Genomic DNA, 19963 nt, shown 5'->3' with positions numbered 1-19963 from the left:
TGCTCAAAGTGGTAAGTGGCAAAAGAAAAATTCAAATTTTCTCAAAAACCGTCTTCTGCAACATGGAAGAGCAAGTCTGTACCAGAACTTTAATAGGACCAAGCTAAAGGATATCTTCTTGTAAGGTGTTCAAACGCCATGGATTTCGATTTTCGGTTGTGGCAGAAAACAAACCCTCTTCCTGGTTAACGGAGTGCAGAAATACTTGGAACTATCTTTTTGTTCCTTCAGGTGATTTATCTCCCACGATAGCCAAGAAACTTGAATACAGTTGGGATCAATACTCAAACTATAATGGAAGTAGATTCAATATTGAAGACCGCATGACACAATACATGTCCCTACGCTCAGCGACGAATTCTCCAAAAATCAGCCAAAATAGAAAAGCATTTCGTAATATAGATAAACTCATGATGTGATTATGTTATGATGACGCAGCAGCGGACGTAGTTTGAGGTTGGACGTGTTGTTAGCATCTGTAGTTGAACAAGGTTGTTCTGCCGAACACTGGATTTACGCTATACGAGCTCATATTACTCGTCTGTCAACACAACGTACAGGAAAGGGAATTACCAACATTCCTATCTTTATATAGTATTAGATGTCACATCCCTAGATATTAAGATTTTAGAAATTCCCGATATGATTTCTTGTAACCACTGTGAAAATTATGTATGGATAAGGGTAGAGCAAAGCTGGCATGCACATCTGTTGGCAGGAAATCAGGTTAGAGCTACTAAATCGATTTCTTTAAGCAGGAGAAATCAACGTGCTTTAGTTTGCCCCGATAACTTCACACACAAAACGACCAAAAAACTTGGAAACAATAGGGCATATCCCAAATAATAAAGCCGAAAATATAAATGTCATGCAAATCACCTACTCCAGGACTTGATTATATTTTGAAATATCAATGAGGCCAGTAACATGAACTGGAGCGGAGATGTCTTGCGTAAAAGTCTCCCAATCACTTCATTTACGAGGAGTGGTACATTTCCCAGCTTTACGCATTTTCGCAAGAATAACTTCTTCTAAGTTAGGGCGATGCCAATAAACAACGAATATGGAACCAGGATCGAAATCTATCCTCTAAACAGTTATTGAAAAACGGCCGATGCCCGAATTCATCGATCCCTCTGGTTTAGATGAAACCAAAAACGACTACGAGACTACAAAGTGGCGTACTGGAGTCAAAAGAGCTGCTATAGCCAAAAAGATAATCGGCCAGATTTCCCGAGATGAGATGCACCCTTAAAAGTATTTCAGAAGAAAAATGCCCAACGTTGTAAGTGGCAAAAGAAGAATCCAAATCTTTCTCAAAGACCGTCTTCTACAACATGAAGAGCGAGTTTGTACCAGAGCGTCTTGAGCTTTAATAAGATCAAGGTTTCTTACTTAACCGCATTATATTATCCACCAGACAGCCATATATTATAGGAAGATGAAAATTGGATGATGCTGACCTCAAAGAACTATGGTATTCTCTGATTACCAGACCCTATGAGGGGGTAAGGATTCGGATCACTACCCAACAAAAAAGTTTTATCATCAAATCGAGGTGGTTCAATAATGTGTACATTCTTAACGATGTGGCAAAATTGCTGTAGCATCAGACAAATAATGCTAAAAATTAGGTCGTAGTGTAAATTGATATCAGTAAAGCATTTGATAGTTATGATATATGTAGGTACTACGAAGACGACGATGTTTACATTGTTTTCAAATGCGGGGTTAAGCAAGGTGATTTCTTATTTTCTATGTTTTTTAATGTAGTTTGGATGGTCCTGCTAGATGCACTGGCTATTAGGGATGAAACAGTAGTGTCGTTCCTTGTTGTAGTAGAGTCTTGCGAACTGTACTACGTACAACAAGCGATACCTTACAGCCTTCCTCGGTATGATTTTATAATTTTATGATTTTGCATAAAAGCAATTAAGGACTTCTAGATCGTAGTAGAGTGGGTGTATACAACATCAAGTTCATATATGGACGCACTACACAAAGCAATAAAATTGTTTTTTTTAATTGCTAATCATGGTTGTGGTAATATGACAAGAGGTTGATGCGCGTATCCTATTCCTTCATGTGTTGTATAATGTACTAATAATTTGGATACTTGAAACTCAATATTTATCGGGGATTAAGGAGTTGAAAAATTTAAGAAACGATTAAAGTTTCAGCCAATCTGGAGGCCTTCCTCAGGCACGACGTAATTTAGAGGATAATGATGTTGACGAACGCTTTTGAAAGATTCCTGATGATGACCAGTATGACCACCAGCTTGGCCGAAACATTGTAGCATTGATTTTCATAAAAATCAATAACTATCGTTTTTTTCTGATTTTTTCAAATGTACTATTAGTTAATAATACAATCTGAGGTGGTTTTACGACGTTCACTAATAAACCTGCATTACATCTTTTGTAAAAAGGCAATATGAAAATGTTATCATAATACATTGCTTTCGCCATAAAGTATACTTGATGGTAAAACACAAACGTCTGCTGATTGAGGCGGCTATTAAGGGGAAATATTGAAGATTTAAATTGGTTAGCTTTAAGATTTTTTATAGCATCAGACAAAATCAGTTAACATTTTCTAACTGATTTTGTTAAAAAGCCTCCTTGAAATAGATCGAACCTCAACATTTCTTATCGAAACCAGAACAATTTTCTTGATATTTTAATAATTTCTCAAATATTATTTTGAAAGTTAAAAGTTTAAAACTTTGATTATGAAGAAAGTTTCACAAGAAATTTAATTACATTTAATTTGCAATCAATTCCATCTCCAATTAGCTATAAATTATTAATTAGTTTTGGTGTAATTTCACCACGCAATAATTCTATTGAGCTACAAAACTAAATTACTTCTAATCGCTTTATCTTTAAACAAACCAATCATCATTAAATCATATTAACCATCCAACCAATTCACAAACACACATCATCACATTTTACATCATCACCAACAATACTACAAAAATAAACTTGACAATTTCGCTGATCTCACCTCTAAACACTTCGGTTCGTGTATCGGCAAGGACATCGTTCCAAATTCTCTTCCACAAATGTAACACATAAGCGTTTTAGGGCCTTTTCCAGTTTCCTTTTTATCTTTATTTTCATCGATTATAGGTGTTGATGCAGAAGTTGGCTTTCCCGAAATTATTTTTCCCGAATTTATATTTCCCGAATTTATATTTCCCGAATTTATATTTCTCAAATTTACATTTCTCAAATTTACATTTCCCGAATTTACATTTCCCAAATGTATATTTCCCGAATTTATTTTTCCCAAACGTACATTTCCCGAATTCGTTTTCCCGGGAGTAACCAATACTTTATTCTTATTATTCTTTTCAATTAATTTTGATTTATATTTAATCGCGACCGGTTTTTGAACGACGTTTTTTATCGGTGCTTTTACATCCATTTTCTTCTTCGGCGAATGGTTTCCGGGAGTTTCTGGGTGACTGTGGAAGCGTTCGGGTTGATCGGGGCGTCCGCAGGTGTTACAAGGTAAAGGAACAACCATTCGCTTCTTCGTCACACGATACGTGTTAAAATTGTTATTAGTGTCATTATGACTGATCTTTTTTGACGGTTTTCTTACTGGTGCTGATGATGTAACGGGTGCTGGTTGCTTGATCATTTTGTGTCTTCTATTAAGATCTAAATAAAGAAATTACAATTATTAGTTAAAATTAAAAAAGAGCATTTAATTTTTTACCGTATTTTTTAGCTCTTGCTGTCGGTGTTTGTGAGCAACTACTCTCGTCTTCCCAACTATCATCACTAGTACCTGGTCTACTAATTTTTTGAATACCTTTGCTTGGTAAAATCAATGGTCTGGTGACTCCGTGACGTCTCTGGCTGTTTGGAGGTGGCTTCCTCCGCGCCTTCGATACCGCCACCGGCAACGCTCGACACAAATTGGTAATACACAGGAACTCTTTTCTAACCAAGGACATGTCGATTTTGTCGATATATCGAATATCGAGTACTTGGGGTTTTTCTAACGTAGCCGTTAAAGGTCGTGCATTTTCATCGTTAATCGTTTTTTCTTTTGGCGTGAATGTTCTAGTAAAAAGGCGGAGATGGTCGGGCTTTTTTCTCATCGTTTGATCTTGTGTTGACGAGTTGTCCACTTCTATTAGCGGTAACACTAAAAACGGACGAGTTTTTGATTTTTTCGGACTTTTTGCTGTTTTCCATCTCATGTTAGGTGTCTTTTTAGATCGGTTAATGGTTTAATTTTAAAATCGATGGTGGTACCAGGCGGTAACAGAAAGATTTTGTCATGGTTTATTTTCCGTTTACGTTGATTGTGTTAGTTTCTTATTAGGGTTTCAGTTAACTAAGTACATCTGAAAGGTTAAAGATTTAAAAAAAATTTAAAAAAAGTGTAGGTTGAAGTGATTAAAGTTAAAAAAAATATGATGTAGATTTTTTTTTAAATGAGCTGAAGCACGAAAGGTTACTTTGAAAAGCAACTTAGATAAGAATATTTAAATTTTGGTTTAGTTTACAGCTACTAAAGGTTAAATCGTGGCAAGATTTATCGAGTAAACGTTAAAATATATCTACTGGTTTTTGTAACCATATTTTTAAAACAAACTCCTATTTATTTATTAAAATAACAATTAATACATTTTTTTTTTAATTTCATAAGTGCTTTAAACCTAAGAATAAATTTGTTTCGTCACGCTATTCAAGCGCCACCAGGAACTTGACCTAACTCAAAAAAACTGATTGCGTATTCGTGACAATACTAAATCAATATCAATATCCAGCGGGATTTTGAAAAAAAAAACATTTACCGAGAACAAAAATTAGGGCGATTTCTTGGACGATGTTGCGCGATGTGAGAAATAATGTTAAAAAATAGCAAAAACAATCTTGATGGATTATTTGGAGAAATGTTGAGAAATATCAAGGACTATGTTGAGAGATAACAGAGTTGACGTTTGTAGAGTTATCTTGGTAACAAAAGATATCTGCAATATCGCGAACGACGGTAATAGATGATGAAGAGGTTATCAAAAGAAGCCAAGATATTATTGAGATATGTATTGTTGAGTATTTATATTGTTGAGAAATGTTAAGATGAGATACCAAAAGTTATCCTGAGTCATCGTTATGTTTAGTTGGGAAGCAGAGTGTTTGCGAAGCTAATTTGAAAAGTTAGTGTCGATGATGAAAGATATCCGAAGATCAGCGATATCAATCAGAAGATCTGCAATAGCAATACCAGTGTTGATTCATGATGAAAGAAACTATCAGATATGTAAAGGGGTGTGATAGATTATATACAGGGTTAAGAATTTCTTCTTTTTTCAATGAATAACATGTTTCTGTTTTAATTCTTCTTATTAGAAATATTTTTAAGTTTAGTGAAAATTGATAGGTGACGAAAATAATCGTTCTAAATAACAATTTTTTGTGTTGTATCAATAAAAACAAGATCTATAAAATGATGTAGCACTTGACCAACCTTCCCATTTGAAAAAAATGGGGGATGACACCCCCGCTTAAGAACGACGACGTTGTTGGATGTTACGATATTATGAGATATCAGAGATGATGTTGATAATAATAACGTTGATAGATGATGGGAAATATTATTACATGAAGCCACATATTGTTGAGAGATCTTTGGGATTATGTTATGATATATGAGGAACGATTTTATTGACATAGATAATATTCAGAATTGATAAGGAAAATATTTCAGGATTTTAGAGACTGTATTAAGATATATTTGGAATGTTATAGAGATTGTCGTTGAGAATTAGGTATCAGTAACAATGTGTAGCGGTGTTGTTAGAAGATATTGAAGAAGACTAAGATAATGTTGAGATATTCAAGGGAATATGTTGGCAGATATCAAAGATAGTGTAAGTGATGCTATTAATTACATTGTGGAAGTTCAACGAAAGTGATATTAGGAGCGATGTTAAGAAATATCAGGAATGATTTTGAAAGATATCAGAAATCGTTTTGAGAAGTGTCAAAGAAGCTATTAAGAATAGATTACGTTAAGGATCATCATGGACACTGATGGAGGATATCAGGAACGGTATTTGAAGATATCAGGGAAGATATTGGTAGACACTAGAGACGATGTTTAGAAATAGCTAAGAACAGTGTGAGAAATTAGGGATTGTATTGAAATGTTGAAGAAAGCCAGTGACATCAGATTATAGAATTTAAGACAGGTTAGAACAGTAGGACTACTGAAAAATCTTAAAAATTATGTACGATATGTAAGATGTGACCGAAACGATATTGATACCTACAACTTTTTGGACGACATTGTTGATGGCGTGATGATGGGAAAGATCGAAGGTCGAAGTATTGAGTTATATCAGAGATTATGTTGTAAGATATTCCGTAGATTACACTGTGAAAGATCGGCGGAGATGGTGAAAGATGTTAGAAATAATGGTGGAAGATATCAAAAATGAGATCGAGGGATAATATTTAGAGATATCAAAGAAGATATTGGTAAATTATGAGGAAGATGTTGAGAGGGACTAGAATAGTATTGAAATATACCAGAATGTGTTGCTTTTTCTATGGCTGTGCAAAAATATGCCAAAGATTCTACCACAGAAGATGTTGAAAAATATCAGAGACGATGTTGAGATACATCATCAAACGATTTGGATTTCACAGTCAATATTAAAGAAGACCAGTGACAATATTTTACTTTATCAAATATTAGATTATTTGGTAGAAGATTAAGAAAAAAGTGGACAGTATTGAGAAATGCTACGGATTATGTCGACATTTATCATTGATGATTTTAATGTTATATACGATGTTAACGGAAGCCGGAAAAATATCAATTTATGTCAATGGCTATGCCAAAAGATGATGGGAAATATGTCAAGGGAAGCGGGTAGTGGTGAGAAATTTTAATGATAATACAACTGGAATTATTGACATAAATAAATATAAACAAAATTCGATGACATCAAGGGCGATGTTGATAGATACCAGATTGATGTTGAGTGATATCAGATTGCTAATGAGAAATAAGGGAAGATATTTAACGATATCAAAGGTGCTGCTGACAGATTGTGGGAAAGATGTTGAGGGGAGCTTCGACATTGCTGAGATATGTTAAAAATTATGTTAAGATATATCAGGATATTCAGAGATATTTAGCGATATCAAAGATATAATCACCATGTTAATAAATGACGGGAGTGTTTATTCATTATGTTTGGAACTTATTTTTTCATTAAGTTTGTTATTTATAAATAAATACTTTTAACTTTAATTTGAGATATATGTAATTCATTTCTTATCTCCAATAAATAGTTTCAACAATTTTTTAGTTTCCTTTTTAATAATTATCTTGAAAGTAGACATCGTCGCGTCGTTGAACTACGAATACCACGTAAGCGACAAAAGATAATTTTACAGGAGACACATAAAACTGTTTTATAACGTTAATTAGCTAAATAATTCAAGAACATTATGGTTTTTTTTGTGATACTGAATGAATTAACAATGATTTTTTGTCGTGTAATAGAAAAAAATAAATTGTCGCTTACGTGGTTTACTCTTATAGAGAATGTGTGGAGTGTTGACGGATACGAGGTTTTGATATTGATTGTGAAGCAATACAAAATTTGCAACTTTCAGAAAAAAAACATCATTTTAATCTCAATGGTATTATTATGCACACATAATTTTGGGGATACCTTCACGATCTGCAAATCCATTGTGTATGTTAACTGTTCTCCTCTAATTGCTTTCTCTTTTTCCTGTTTCTTCTGCTCCCTTTTTCGTCCTTACACTTCATATGCCGTGCATAGTGTTGTTTAAACATCTACTTGTGTTTATATCCCAGATGAAAAGTCCCAGATTCTTGTCTTTAAATATCTCAAGAAACTGCTTTCTAGCCAATGTTTCTCTCTACTCATTTTGACACGTCTGAAGATAAATTCGATGCAGTTCAAATTTGGAATCAATTATTGGCTCTAGTATTTCTTAGATGTGGAAGATTGGCAATAGTGTGATGGCATTTTTGGCAGTCAATTTAAAAAAGTAGTAGCAAACACTTTTCTTTCAAGTGTTTTCACATTTCTGGGATTATCACTATTATTATTATTATGCGTAATTATTGTATTTTGGTGCATACCATCCTTGCACTTCATGACCCTATTTCTTACTGTGCATTCTTTTAATCCAAATGTTGATAGAAACAAAGTTTTGCAGACTGGGTGCGGTTCATTATTGATTTTTTGAGTGTAGTGTAATGTACCTTTTTTTCGTGGTGGGTCGTTTGCAGATTTCCTGATTCGCTTTCTCACTTTGAAGTGAACTAGACTGCTTATATACACTTTCCTTTGCTTCCAATCCATGTGTTGCCAAAACCTTACAAACAGACTTTAAAAATGGGACCCATTTTTCTGGCTGTTTTGTCCACACTGTAGCTTTTCTTTTCTGCCTCGTCCTTTTGAACACCAGTATATGCTTCGCCCTTCATACCTCTAAATTTAGTTTTATAACATTGCCACCCTTCAGGTTTTACCTTTGCATTTTTTTCTTTGTTGCTCGCGTTCCTCCGCTCCACAGGGATTCGATTGGTTAGCCACGTCGGTATTATTATCTTCTATATTATCAACTCCGATGGCATCACTACCAAACCCACCATGAGAAGGCCTAAAGGTTGAATTTGAAGCGACATCGTCAGCATCTTCTGCACAATTTTCGTGTTCCACACTTTTTACAGCTGGATGTGAAGGTACAGATTAATCTAGATTAATCCTCGTGTAGAACTGCTTGTATGAACACAATGATGCGTACAATGGTCGATATAGCATTGATGTCGATTATGAGTTTCAAATACTCAGAAAGATGCAAGTGACGCTTAAGTGGATTGTTGTCTGTCACACTAGGACAGATTTTGATCGAACTAACACCTATATCCACTTTAAGCATGGGTATCGCTTACGTGGTTTTCGTAGCTCAACTATATGTTTATTAAAAAAGAAATTCTGGAATACTTTAATGGGTTATGTTTCTTTGTGTTTAACTATTAGCATCAAAATTAGCAAGCTTTTGAGATTTTTTTTCTGGAACATCTTAACAGGTTGAATTACTTTGATTATGTCATCAATAAATACATAAATTTAGTTTTAATTTGAGATATAATTCATTTCTTATCTTCCATAAATAAAGTTTGAACAGCTTTTCAAAGTTTCCTCTTTTAATAGTTAGATTGAAAATAGACTAGTTTATTAAAAAAGAAAATCATGAATACTTTAATGGGTTATGTTTCTTTGATCATGTAATCTAAAAATAGATACTTCAGCTTTAATTTGAGATATAAATAGTTTCTTATCTTCCATAACTTAAGTTTGAACGATTTTTTAATCAAGTTTCATTAAGACTTTTTTCTGGAACATTTTCATAGCTTATACTTCCTTGATCATGTTGTAATACAATAAGTTTATTAAAAATTTTATTTTTAAATGTTATTAGTAAATAATTTACCTTTACCTTAAATTTTATCAGTCTGCACGCTATTTTGAGCGATAAGTGAACTATTAACACGATTCTCGCCGGTCACGTTACAACATTATTGCACTATGTAAACCACTTTAAACACATACGCAAAAAAATAAAAAAAATGTTTTTTGATCGATTTTTACTTCAAAATAATTTTACTGTTAAAAATTAAAATAATAAGAGTGTAAATAAATACTCTAAATAAAATATGACTCCAAAAAGTGTGTACTAAAATTATTTTTTATAACATTTATCATGTGTTCGATGTAGCGCGTCGTCTTTTTTCCAACAATGAACGTTCTTCGTCGCGACGCCGTCGTCAACTAAATGGAAAATATGTAACATATCCAATCCTGCCCACGCGCACAGCTAATTCTCTCACCTGTAGAACCAAAGGTATGAGTAACGAAAGACGAAAGTTTCTTGATATGGACAAACAGATCGAAAAACGAAGGCGTTTCAATTTCAATTCGATGATGACTAATAATAAAGGAATAACAATAATAAGAGGGAAAGGAAATTAAGATAATTTTATTAATCTTAAAGGTATCTTAATTAAATTTTAGTATTTACATGATATAAATAATTAAAATCATATTGTTGGTGATTACTTAGTAAGTAATTTTTCTGATAGTTTTTTATTTAATTCTTCTTCTATTTCATCCCGTTTATGTTCTTTGTATAACCACCTAAAAAAAATTTGGATATTGAAAGAATTCGAAAAAAATCGTGATGTTTTTTGTTACAAGAAAATAAAAACTGCAGGTAATGTTAAAAGTCCTCCTAAAAGCAAGAAAGATCCGGGAAATATTTTAATTGTGGTTCGATAAACCAAGCTATACATCGGTCCATAAACCAATGGCATTAAAGCTTCCGACACTCCAAATAACGAATTAATTTTCCCTGTTAATCAATAATGTCAATCTAATACTGGTTAAAAAAAAATTTTGATGTAAAATTAGTTTACCTAGTTCCTCGGGTGGAACTAATTTCGATGTAATCGATCGCATTGCAATAAAAGACGTTCCATTCAACATTTCAGCAATAGCACCGAGGTAAAAATAAAACGGTGACGGGGCGAAAGCATAAACCACGGCTGAAATTACTTTACTCATGCTTGAGATAACCCCTAAAAGTGCGTCGTCGAATTTTAAGAATTTTGAGAAGAAAGTTAATGAAAAAAGTGTTCCTAAAATTAATTAAATTGAAAGATGAGATTTGTTTTGGATTAAAAATGTTTACCAATCATGTGGAAAATGATGTTGAATGTTGAGTATAAAGCATAATCCACTTCATCCCATCCGAATCTGTATCGTACGAAAAGATACATCACGTTAAATTCACCTAAAAATGTTTAATTAATATAAGAATGAAGGATTTCATGACTGGTCTTATTTGTACTAAAATTAAAACACTATCACTAAGACTAACACTAGACTTACAACTAGAAACATTTGGGTTTAGCCGTCTTTAGAGACGTGCGGCTAAACCCAAATGAATCGCGTTATGCATCACTTGTTGAGAAAAACGGGATTTTCGTTTTCATCTCTCTAAAAATATAACATTTCTCAGGATAGACAGGCTCAAACTATTGAAAATTGTTTGGTGCCTGTTCATTTTTATCACAGAACACTGATGGCAGCTATCACAAGCACAGAAGCCGCTTGGTATGTTTTACGATTATACAGGAAGTTTCTTTAAATCGTGGCATAAATTTAATCACTAAAACTAGAGACAAAATGATGACGATTCGTGTAAAAATTTGTAAAGAAAATAATCTAGAGTTCGATTTTGTACTTTTAAACTGGTTTTTATTTTATATATAATTTAAATCTAACCAGTTTCGGCCCTTGGCCATCTACACAGACTCTACAAATAGATTAACATCTCATTTTATCCATTTTACAAACAAGTTTCTTAATATTTCTTTATCTTTTGTTAAAAAAGATCACATATCAAAGTCAAAATCAAATTATTAGTTACTAATTTACAAAATTAAAGATGTAAAATGAAATTAAGGACGAAGTGTTACAAGTTTACAGGTTAAAATTTAAGAACGCTCTTTTTTAACAAAAGAAATATTAAGAAACTTGGGAAAATTTCCAGAATCGATGATTAATCAATGTGAAATGATCCAAAAAAACACGTTAAAAATAAAAAGAAAGTTTGGAAAAGTGACTAACACTAGATTAACTTCACTTATAAAACTTTTATTATATGATAACTAACTTCAGGTTTAAAATGTTAACCTCAATTTTGACATATTTGTAATCTTCATTACAAATCCTTTAAAATGAGTACAAACACGACATATTTATCTTCAATATTAATGAAGTTATGGTCAACTTCCGGTTAAGAATGTCAACGTCAATTTTGACATATTTGTAATCGTCGTAAAAAATCCTTTAAAATGAGTTCAAACATGATACGTTTAATTCCAATATTACTCGAGATATAAGCAACTTCCGGTTTGAAATGTCAATGTCATTTTGACATATTCTTAATTTTTATAAAATGTGTTAAAATTTGTCACAAAAACGGAAATATAATAAAAAAAATTAAAAATTAAGGTTGGTATTAAAATTTAAAAATTAAATTGCTATCTTCATTGTTGCTAACTTCGGGTTTAATGTTTCTTATTCTAACTTTTTTGTTTATTGAGAATAATGCGTCATCTTTGGACTCATTTTAAAGGCTTTTTAAGGAAGATGACATATATGTCAACATTGACGTTGACGTTTCAAACCGGAAGTGATTTTATTTCCGTTAATATTAAAGGTAAATATATCGAGTTGGACTCATTTTAAAGGATTTTTTATGAAGTTGACAAATGTCAAAATTAAAAGTTGAATGTTCGAACTTTTTGGTTTTTTGAGATAAATGCGTCAAGTTTGGACTCATTTTAAAGCTTATTTTATAAAGATTACGAATATAATAATAAAATTAAAGTTGAGCTTGGCAACTGAAAGTTTTTTTCACGAGTAAACCCGAATGTTTCTAGTTCTCGTTCTAGTTTTAGTTCAATAAAAATATACAACATAGTAATATCTTATGTTAACTAGCGCTACCTACCACTGCCACTAGAACTAACACTAGACCGAGAACTAGAAACATTCGGATTTAGTCCCACGTCTCTCAAGACGATTAAACTCGAATGATTCTAGTTCTAGGTCTTGTGTTAGTTCTAATGATAGTGCTAGTGTAAAACTAGAACTAACATTAGACCTAGAACTAGAAAGTTTCTCGTTTAGCCACGCGTCTAATATATACAATGTCTGAAGACGCATGGCTAAACCCAAAACTTTCTAGTTCTAGGTCTAGTGTTAGTTCTAGTTTTAGTGCAATAAAAATCGGATCTAAGTCGGTTCTTAGACGTATGATGCAAATCGGGCTTAAAATCGAATAACGTGATTGGCGCTTAGCTTTATCCTTTAAAACAAATAGTATTTTAGGTCTTTCGGTATTCTACATTTTTTCTAAGATACGTTACACCTTTACCTACCAGACAGCACGAAGATCTCTAAAAACGTTAAAATGTCGCTTAGCCAAGTGATGTATAACGGGGTCCAATTATTATTTAGCGTTAGATTGTTGTAAATTTTTATTGAACTAAAAGTGGAACTAACACTATACCTTGAACTAGAATCATTCGGGTTTAGCAGTCTTTAGAAATGTGCGTCTAAACTCAAATGATTCTAGTTCTAGATCTAATGTTAGTTCTAGTAACAGTGCAAGTCTAAAACTAAAATTAACACTATACCTAGAACTAGAATCATTTGGGTTTAGCCGTCTTTAGAGACGAGCGGTAAACCCGAATGATTCTGGTTCTAGGTCTAATATTAGTTCTAGTGACAGTGCAAGCGTAAAACTAGAAGCCGTCTTTAGAGACTTGCGGCTAAACCCGAATGATTCTAGTTCTAGGTATAGTGTTAGTTCTACATAGTAACAGTGCTGGTGTAAAACTAGAACTAACACTAGAACTAGAATCATTAAGGTTTAGCTGTCTTTAGAGACGTGCGGCTAAACCTAAAGGATTCTAGTTCTAGGTCTAATGTTAGTTCTAGTAACAGTGCAAATCTAAAACTAGAACTAACACTATACCTAGAACTAGAATCATTCGGGTTTAGTCGTCTTTAGAGACGTGCGGCTAAACCCAAATGATTCTAGTTCTAGGTCTAATGTTAATTCTAGTGACAGTGCAAGTGTAAAACTAGAACTAACATTGGACCTAGAACTAGAAAGTTGCGGGTTTAGTCGTGCGTCTTCTTCTAATTTTAATTGAATTCGCGTTATATATCACTTGTTGAGAAAAACGGGATTTTCGTTTTCATCTCTCTAAAAATATAAGACTTCTCAGATTAGACAGGCTCAAACTATTGAAAATTGTTTGGTGCCTGTTCATTTTTATCACATAACACTGATGGCAGCTATCACAAGCACAGAAGCCGCTTGGTATGTTTTACGATTATACAGGATGTTTCTGTAAGTCGTGGCATAAATTTATCCACTAAAACTAAAGACAAAATGATGACGATTCGTGTAAAAGTTTTTGAAGAAAATAATCTAGAGTTTGATTTTGTACTTTTAAACTGGTTTTTATTTTATATAGAATTTAAATCTAACCAGTTTCGGCCCTTGGCCATCTTCACAGACTCTACAAATAGATTAACATCTCATCTTATCCATTTTACAAACAAGTTTCTTACTATTTCTTTTTCTTTTGTTAAAAAAGATCACATATCAAAGTCGCAATCAAATTATTAGTTACTAATTGACAAAATAAAGTTTAAAAAGTTGTAAAATGAAATTAAGGACGAAGTGTTACAAGTTTACAGGTTAAAATTTTAGAACGCTCTTTTTTAACAAAAGAAATATTAAGAAACTTGGCAAAATTTCCAGAATCGATGATTAATCAATGTGAAATGACCCAAAAAACATGTTAAAAAGAAAAAGAAAGTTTGGAAAAGTGACTAACACTAGATTAACTTCACTTATAAAACTTTTATTATATGATAACTAACTTCAAGTTTAAAATGTCAACCGCAATTTTGACATATTTGTAATCTTCATTAAAAATCCTTTAAAATGAGTACAAACACGACATATTTATCTTCAATATTCATGAAGTTATGGTCAACTTCCGGTTAAGAATGTCAACGTCAATTTTGACATATTTGTAATCGTCGTAAAAAATCCTTTAAAATGAGTCCAAACATGATACGTTTAATTCCAATATTACTCGAGATATAACCAACTTCCGGTTTGAAATGTCAATGTCATTTTGACATATTCTTAATTTTTATAAAATGTATTCAAATTTGTCACAAAAACGGAAATATAATAAAATAAATTAAGGTTGGTATTAAAATTTAAAAATTAAATTGCTATTTTCATTGTTGCTAACTTCGGGTTTAATGTTTTTTATTCTAACTTTTTTGTTTTTTGAGATAAATGCGTCATCTTTGGACTCATTTTAAAGGCTTTTTAAGGAAGATGACATATATGTCAACATTGACGTTGACGTTTCAAACCGGAAGTGATTTTATTTCCGTTAATATTAAAGGTAAATATGTCGAGTTTGGACTCATTTTAAAGGATTTTTTATGAAGATTACGAATATAATAATAAAATTAAAGTTGAGCTTGGCAACTGAAAGTTTTTTTCACGAGTAATCCCGAATATTTCTAGTTCTCGTTCTAGTTTTAGTTCAATAAAAATATACAACACAGCTACCTACCACTGCCACTAGAACTAACTAGTCCCACGTCTCTCAAGACGACTAAACCCGAATGATTCTAGTTCTAGGTCTTGTGTTAGTTCTAATGCTAGTGTAAAACTAGAACTAATACTAGACCTAGAACTAGAAAGTTTCTCGTTTAGCCGGGCGTCTAATATATACCATGTCTGAAGACGCACGGTTAAACCCAAAACTTTCTAGTTCTAGGTCTAGTGTTAGTTCTAGTTTTAGTGCAATAAAAATCGGATCTAAGTCGGTTCTTAGACGTATGATGAAATCGAATAACATGATTGGCGCTTAGCTTTATCCTTTAAAACAAATAGTATTTTAGGTCTTTCGGTATTCTGCATTTTTTCTAAGATAAGTTACACCTTTACCTACCAGACAGCACGAAAATCTCTAAAAACGTTAAAATGTCGCTTAGCCAAGTGATGTATAACAGGATCCAATTATTATTTAGCGTTAGATTGTTGTATATTTTTATTGAACTAAAAGTGGAACTAACACTATACCTTGAACTAGAATCATTCGGGTTTAGCTGTCTGTAGAGACATGCGGCTAAACTCAAATGATTCTAGTTCTAAGTCTAATGTTAGTTCTAGTAACAGTGCAAGTCTAAAACTAAAATTAACACTATACCTAGAACTAAAATCATTCTGGTTTAGCCGTCTTTAGAGACGAGCGGCAAAACCTAAATGATTCTAGTTCTAGGTATAGTGTTAGTTCTACATAGTAAAAGTGCTAGTGTAAAACTAGAACTAACACTAGAACTAGAATCATTAAGGTTTAGCCGTCTTTAGAGACGTGCGGCTAAACCCAAAGGATTTTAGTTCTAGGTCTAATGTTAGTTCTAGTAACAGTGCAAATCTAAAACTAGAACTAACACTATACCTAGAACTAGAATTATTCGGGTTTAGTCGTCTTTAGAGACGTGCGGCTAAACCCAGATGATTCTAGTTCTACGTATAGTGTTAGTTTTACATCTTAACAGTGCTAGTGTAAAACTAGAACTAACACTAGAACTAGAATCATTCTGATTTAGCCGTCTTTAGAGACGTGCGGCTAAACCCGAATGATTCTAGTTCTAGGTATAGTGTTAGTTCTACATAGAAACAGTGCTAGAGTACAACTAGAACTAACACTAGAACTAGAATCATTCGGGTTTAGCCGTCTTTATAGACGTGCGGCTAAACCCGAATGTTAGTTCTAGTGACAGTGCAAGTGTAAAACTAGAACTAACATTATACCTAGAACTAGAATCATTCGGGTTTAGCCGTCTTTAAAGACGTGCGGCTAAACCCAGATGATTCTAATTCTAGGTATAGTGTTAGTTTTACACCTTAACAGTGCTAGTGTAAAACTAGAACTAACACTAGAACTAGAATCATTCTGATTTAGCCGTCTTTAGAGACGTGCGGCTAAACCCGAATGATTCTAGTTCTAGGTATAGTGTTAGTTCTACATAGAAACAGTGCTAGAGTAAAACTAAGAACTAACACTAGAACTAGAATCATTCTGGTTTAGCCGCCTTTATAGACGTGCGGCTAAACCCGAATGTTAATTCTAGTGACAGTGCAAGTGTAAAACTAGAACTAACATTATACCTAGAACTAGAATCATTCGGGTTTAGCCGTCTTTAGAGACGTGCGGCTAAACCCAGATGATTCTAGTTCTAGGTATAGTGTTAGTTTTACACCTTAACAGTGCTAGTGTAAAACTAGAACTAACACTAGAACTAGAATCATTCTGATTTAGCCGTCTTTAGAGACGTGCGGCTAAACCCGAATGATTCTAGTTCTAGGTATAGTGTTAGTTCTACATAGAAACAGTGCTAGAGTAAAACTAACACTATACCTAGAACTAGAATCATTCTGGTTTAGCCGTCTTTAGAAACGTACGGCTAAACCCGAATGATTCTAGTTCTAGGTATAGTGTTAGTTCTACATAGAAAGAGTGCTAGAGTAAAACTAGAACTAGAATCATTCGGGTTTAGCCGCCTTTATAGACGTGCGGCTAAACCCAAATGATTTTAGTTCTAGTGTTAGTTCTAGTGACAGTACAAGTGTAAAAGTAGAACTAACACTATGCCTAGAACTAGAACCATTCGGGTTTAGCCGTTTTGAGAGTTGTGCGGCTAAATCCAAATGATTTTAGTTCTAGGTATAGTGTTAATGCTAGTGATCGTGTAAAATTAGAGCTAACACTAGACCTAGAGTTAAAAAAATTCAAGTTCTAGGTTAAGTGTTGGTTCTAATTTTAATTATTATACAGCGCTAGATTGTTGTATATTTTTATTAAACTAAAAGTACAACTAACACTAGACCAATAACTAGAATCATTCACGTTTAGTCGCACGTCTCTCAAGACGGCAAAACCCGATTGTTTCTAGAAGTAGGTCTAGTGTTAATTTTAGTTTTAATTCAATATGTTTAATTAATTTTGTTGAAATTGAAATAAAAATATATACCATGTAAAGGTCCAATAATAACCATAACCAACACCATAATTACACAAATTCTCTTCTTTCGACTCTTACTCCCAGTTTTAAAAGCGACCTTAAACGTTTCCGAAATATGTTTTAAATCGAAAAAGTCTGCAAAAAAATTTTTTTTCTTCCCATTTTCAACTTTAATCACATCCCGATTTAATTCATTCTTTTCCAAATTATCAACTTGATTCTCATCGACTTTAATTTCTTTCAATCTAAAACCACCGTACAATAACCCGATCGTATAAATTCCCGCTGCCAAAAAGAAAACTCCATAAAACCCAATTTGTCGATATAAAAATCCGCTTAGCGCCGTTCCAATCGTGAAACAAGCGTTTGAAAAAAGACTTACAGCGCCGATTCGTAACGTTCTCATTTCTTTCGTCGAAACCGAACTGATGTAACTAAAAACGCCCATGTACATACAAAACCATCCGCCCGTTAATGATGGAGGAACCGATTCTGATAGGGCGCAATATTCCATGGAGAGTTGATAAAAAAAGTAAGTGCAAATTAAGAATCCTATGCAAGAAATCAATTCTCCAACTACCGGTAAGATTATGCAAGGTTTTCGCCGGTTGTTTCGATCACTCCATGAACCAATAAACATCAATAAAATCGATGGTAATAAACTTTGAATGATATTTTTCCAGGCGTTCATCGAAGCAACTAATTTTTGTACGGTTTGTTCGTGGGTTACATCATATCCAGATGAATTTCTTGATGTTAAAGCATCACAAATTGTGTCGTTATAATGTAAATTAACTCTACAAGCTTTCTCTAAGTTCAAATTTTGTATAGTTAAACTTGCCATCACACTTGGTAAAATATAACATACCATAATTGGTTCTACCGTTATATTGGTAAAAATTAATCTCACTTTTTCAAATACACTCAATTTATTTTCTTCATCACCATCTTTTTCTTGATTGGGTTGCATACCTTCACCAACGGCTACTGATAATTGATGAATATCGGCTTCGATACTTTTTGATCTTTCAAGAGCCATGACGATTAATTTTATTAAAGCCTTCGGAAGTTCTTCACATCTACGATTATTTCTAGCCTGAAATTGTTAGATTTTAACTTGAACGATGGTAATTAATTAAATGGAGATCTTTTTTTGCGGACTTAATACTTATTTAATATTTAATGAACGGAATTATTTGCTTCTGGATTAAAAGTATTTGCTTATCTTGAAATAGGAGTGTTTTTGTGAATATTTTATGGTACTGAATTTTTATTTTTCAAATAAAAAGGTGAACTGCTTTGTAATGTAGACTTAGAAATGCAAAAATAATCTCAAAATTAAAAAAAATATATTAATTATCTTTTTTTGTACTAACCTAAATAATTAATAAGATACGAAGAAAACATCCTTGATATCACTAACTGAACTAAATGCATTTGTGTACTTATAAGACTAATGAATTTTCTCAAAAAAAATTAAAAGAACCTCTTTGCTCTATCTTAAGTAAACAAAGTGTTAAGAATAACCGATTGGTGCTAGATAAAGAAACAATACCCCACATCATTACCACATAAATGAGGCACTTTTAAGACTATAATTATCTGGATTGTAAATATTTTCTTTAGAATTAACTATAATCCGATTGCATTGTGTTGAACACAATAAATAATTTTTTAATGTTCCAATTAATTCTAACAAAAATAATCGTAATTTTTTCATTTTGATGTAGTCTGTCACTAAATAATAGCTATCAAAGTCAAAAAATACGTTCGATTTTCCGATTTCTTAAGAAAATCTAATTTTTCTTCTAATTTCTAATTTTACTTACCATCTCTGATGATTTTGAAGTCGATTTGTAAATCATATTCTTAATGTTTATTTTTATTGGAAGCGTAATTCGAACTTTATAATTTTATTCGTCTTCTTTAAAATTGTTTTGTTACATTTATGACACAATTCAGTTTCTATTATTAGCGCAAATAATTAATGTAAAAATTATTTTAACGTTTGCAGGGCTGCCTCGGCATTTGATAATACATTGGTATTGTATAAAAACCTTTATTACGGTGTAATATTTGAACTACTACCTTGATAGCGAAGTTGCCTCGGATTATTTCATTACTATTGAAAAGAAATCTTTACTAATTGCTTTGTAATATTTGAGCTACTGCCTCGGAAGCAGGGCTTCTTCAGCTTTTGATGATACATTAATACTGTATAGAAACCTTTATTGCTTT

General features: G+C 32.7%; 2 protein-coding genes across 5 annotated transcripts in view; both read right to left on the bottom strand.

The window, feature by feature from the left end:
* Positions 1–9763, bottom strand: part of LOC111419160 (zinc finger protein 474-like) — a 39431-nt gene extending 29668 nt beyond the window's left edge. For 2 of the 3 annotated variants that reach the window (XM_071197384.1, XM_071197383.1), the window contains exons 1-3: positions 9522–9763; positions 3733–4369; positions 3013–3674 (exon numbers count right to left, since the gene is read on the bottom strand). In XM_071197384.1, coding sequence (XP_071053485.1) covers positions 3013–3674; positions 3733–4222 — 1152 coding nt within the window. In that variant the 5' untranslated portion in view covers positions 4223–4369; positions 9522–9763. The remainder of the gene's footprint in view (positions 1–3012; positions 3675–3732; positions 4370–9521) is intronic. The other variant, XM_071197385.1, reaches the window with a different exon arrangement.
* Positions 9764–10045: 282 nt separating this feature from the next.
* Positions 10046–19686, bottom strand: LOC111420114 (lysosomal proton-coupled steroid conjugate and bile acid symporter SLC46A3-like). Of its 2 annotated transcripts, none has more exons than XM_071197386.1 (6): positions 19555–19686; positions 17735–18821; positions 10773–10874; positions 10498–10719; positions 10277–10433; positions 10046–10219 (listed from the first exon to the last, which is right to left on the bottom strand). In XM_071197386.1, the coding sequence occupies exons 1-6, from the start codon at positions 19588–19590 to the stop codon at positions 10138–10140; spliced, it is 1686 nt and encodes a 561-aa protein (XP_071053487.1). In that variant the 5' UTR covers positions 19591–19686; the 3' UTR covers positions 10046–10137. The 2 variants fall into 2 exon arrangements, with proteins under 2 accessions (XP_071053487.1, XP_022908796.2); XM_023053028.2 differs by lacking the exon at positions 19555–19686 and adding an exon at positions 19102–19191.
* Between the last annotated feature and the right edge of the window lie 277 nt (positions 19687–19963).

Source organism: Onthophagus taurus, chromosome 7 (assembly GCF_036711975.1).
Source record: "Onthophagus taurus isolate NC chromosome 7, IU_Otau_3.0, whole genome shotgun sequence".
Lineage (NCBI taxonomy): Eukaryota > Metazoa > Arthropoda > Insecta > Coleoptera > Scarabaeidae > Onthophagus > Onthophagus taurus.
Note: the sequence above shows the minus strand (reverse complement) of the source record. Positions and strands in the feature narration are given on the sequence as shown.

Excerpts from the sequence above, each read along its gene's own strand:
- LOC111420114 (XM_071197386.1), bottom strand. The coding sequence starts at position 19,590 with ATGATTTACAAATCGACTTCAAAATCATCAGAGATG. Across the intron at positions 18,822-19,554 it reads CTTCAAAATCATCAGAGATG|GCTAGAAATAATCGTAGATG; the intron begins GTAAGTAAAATT and ends TAACAATTTCAG. Across the intron at positions 10,220-10,276 it reads CCTGCAGTTTTTATTTTCTT|GTGGTTATACAAAGAACATA; the intron begins GTAACAAAAAAC and ends AATTTTTTTTAG.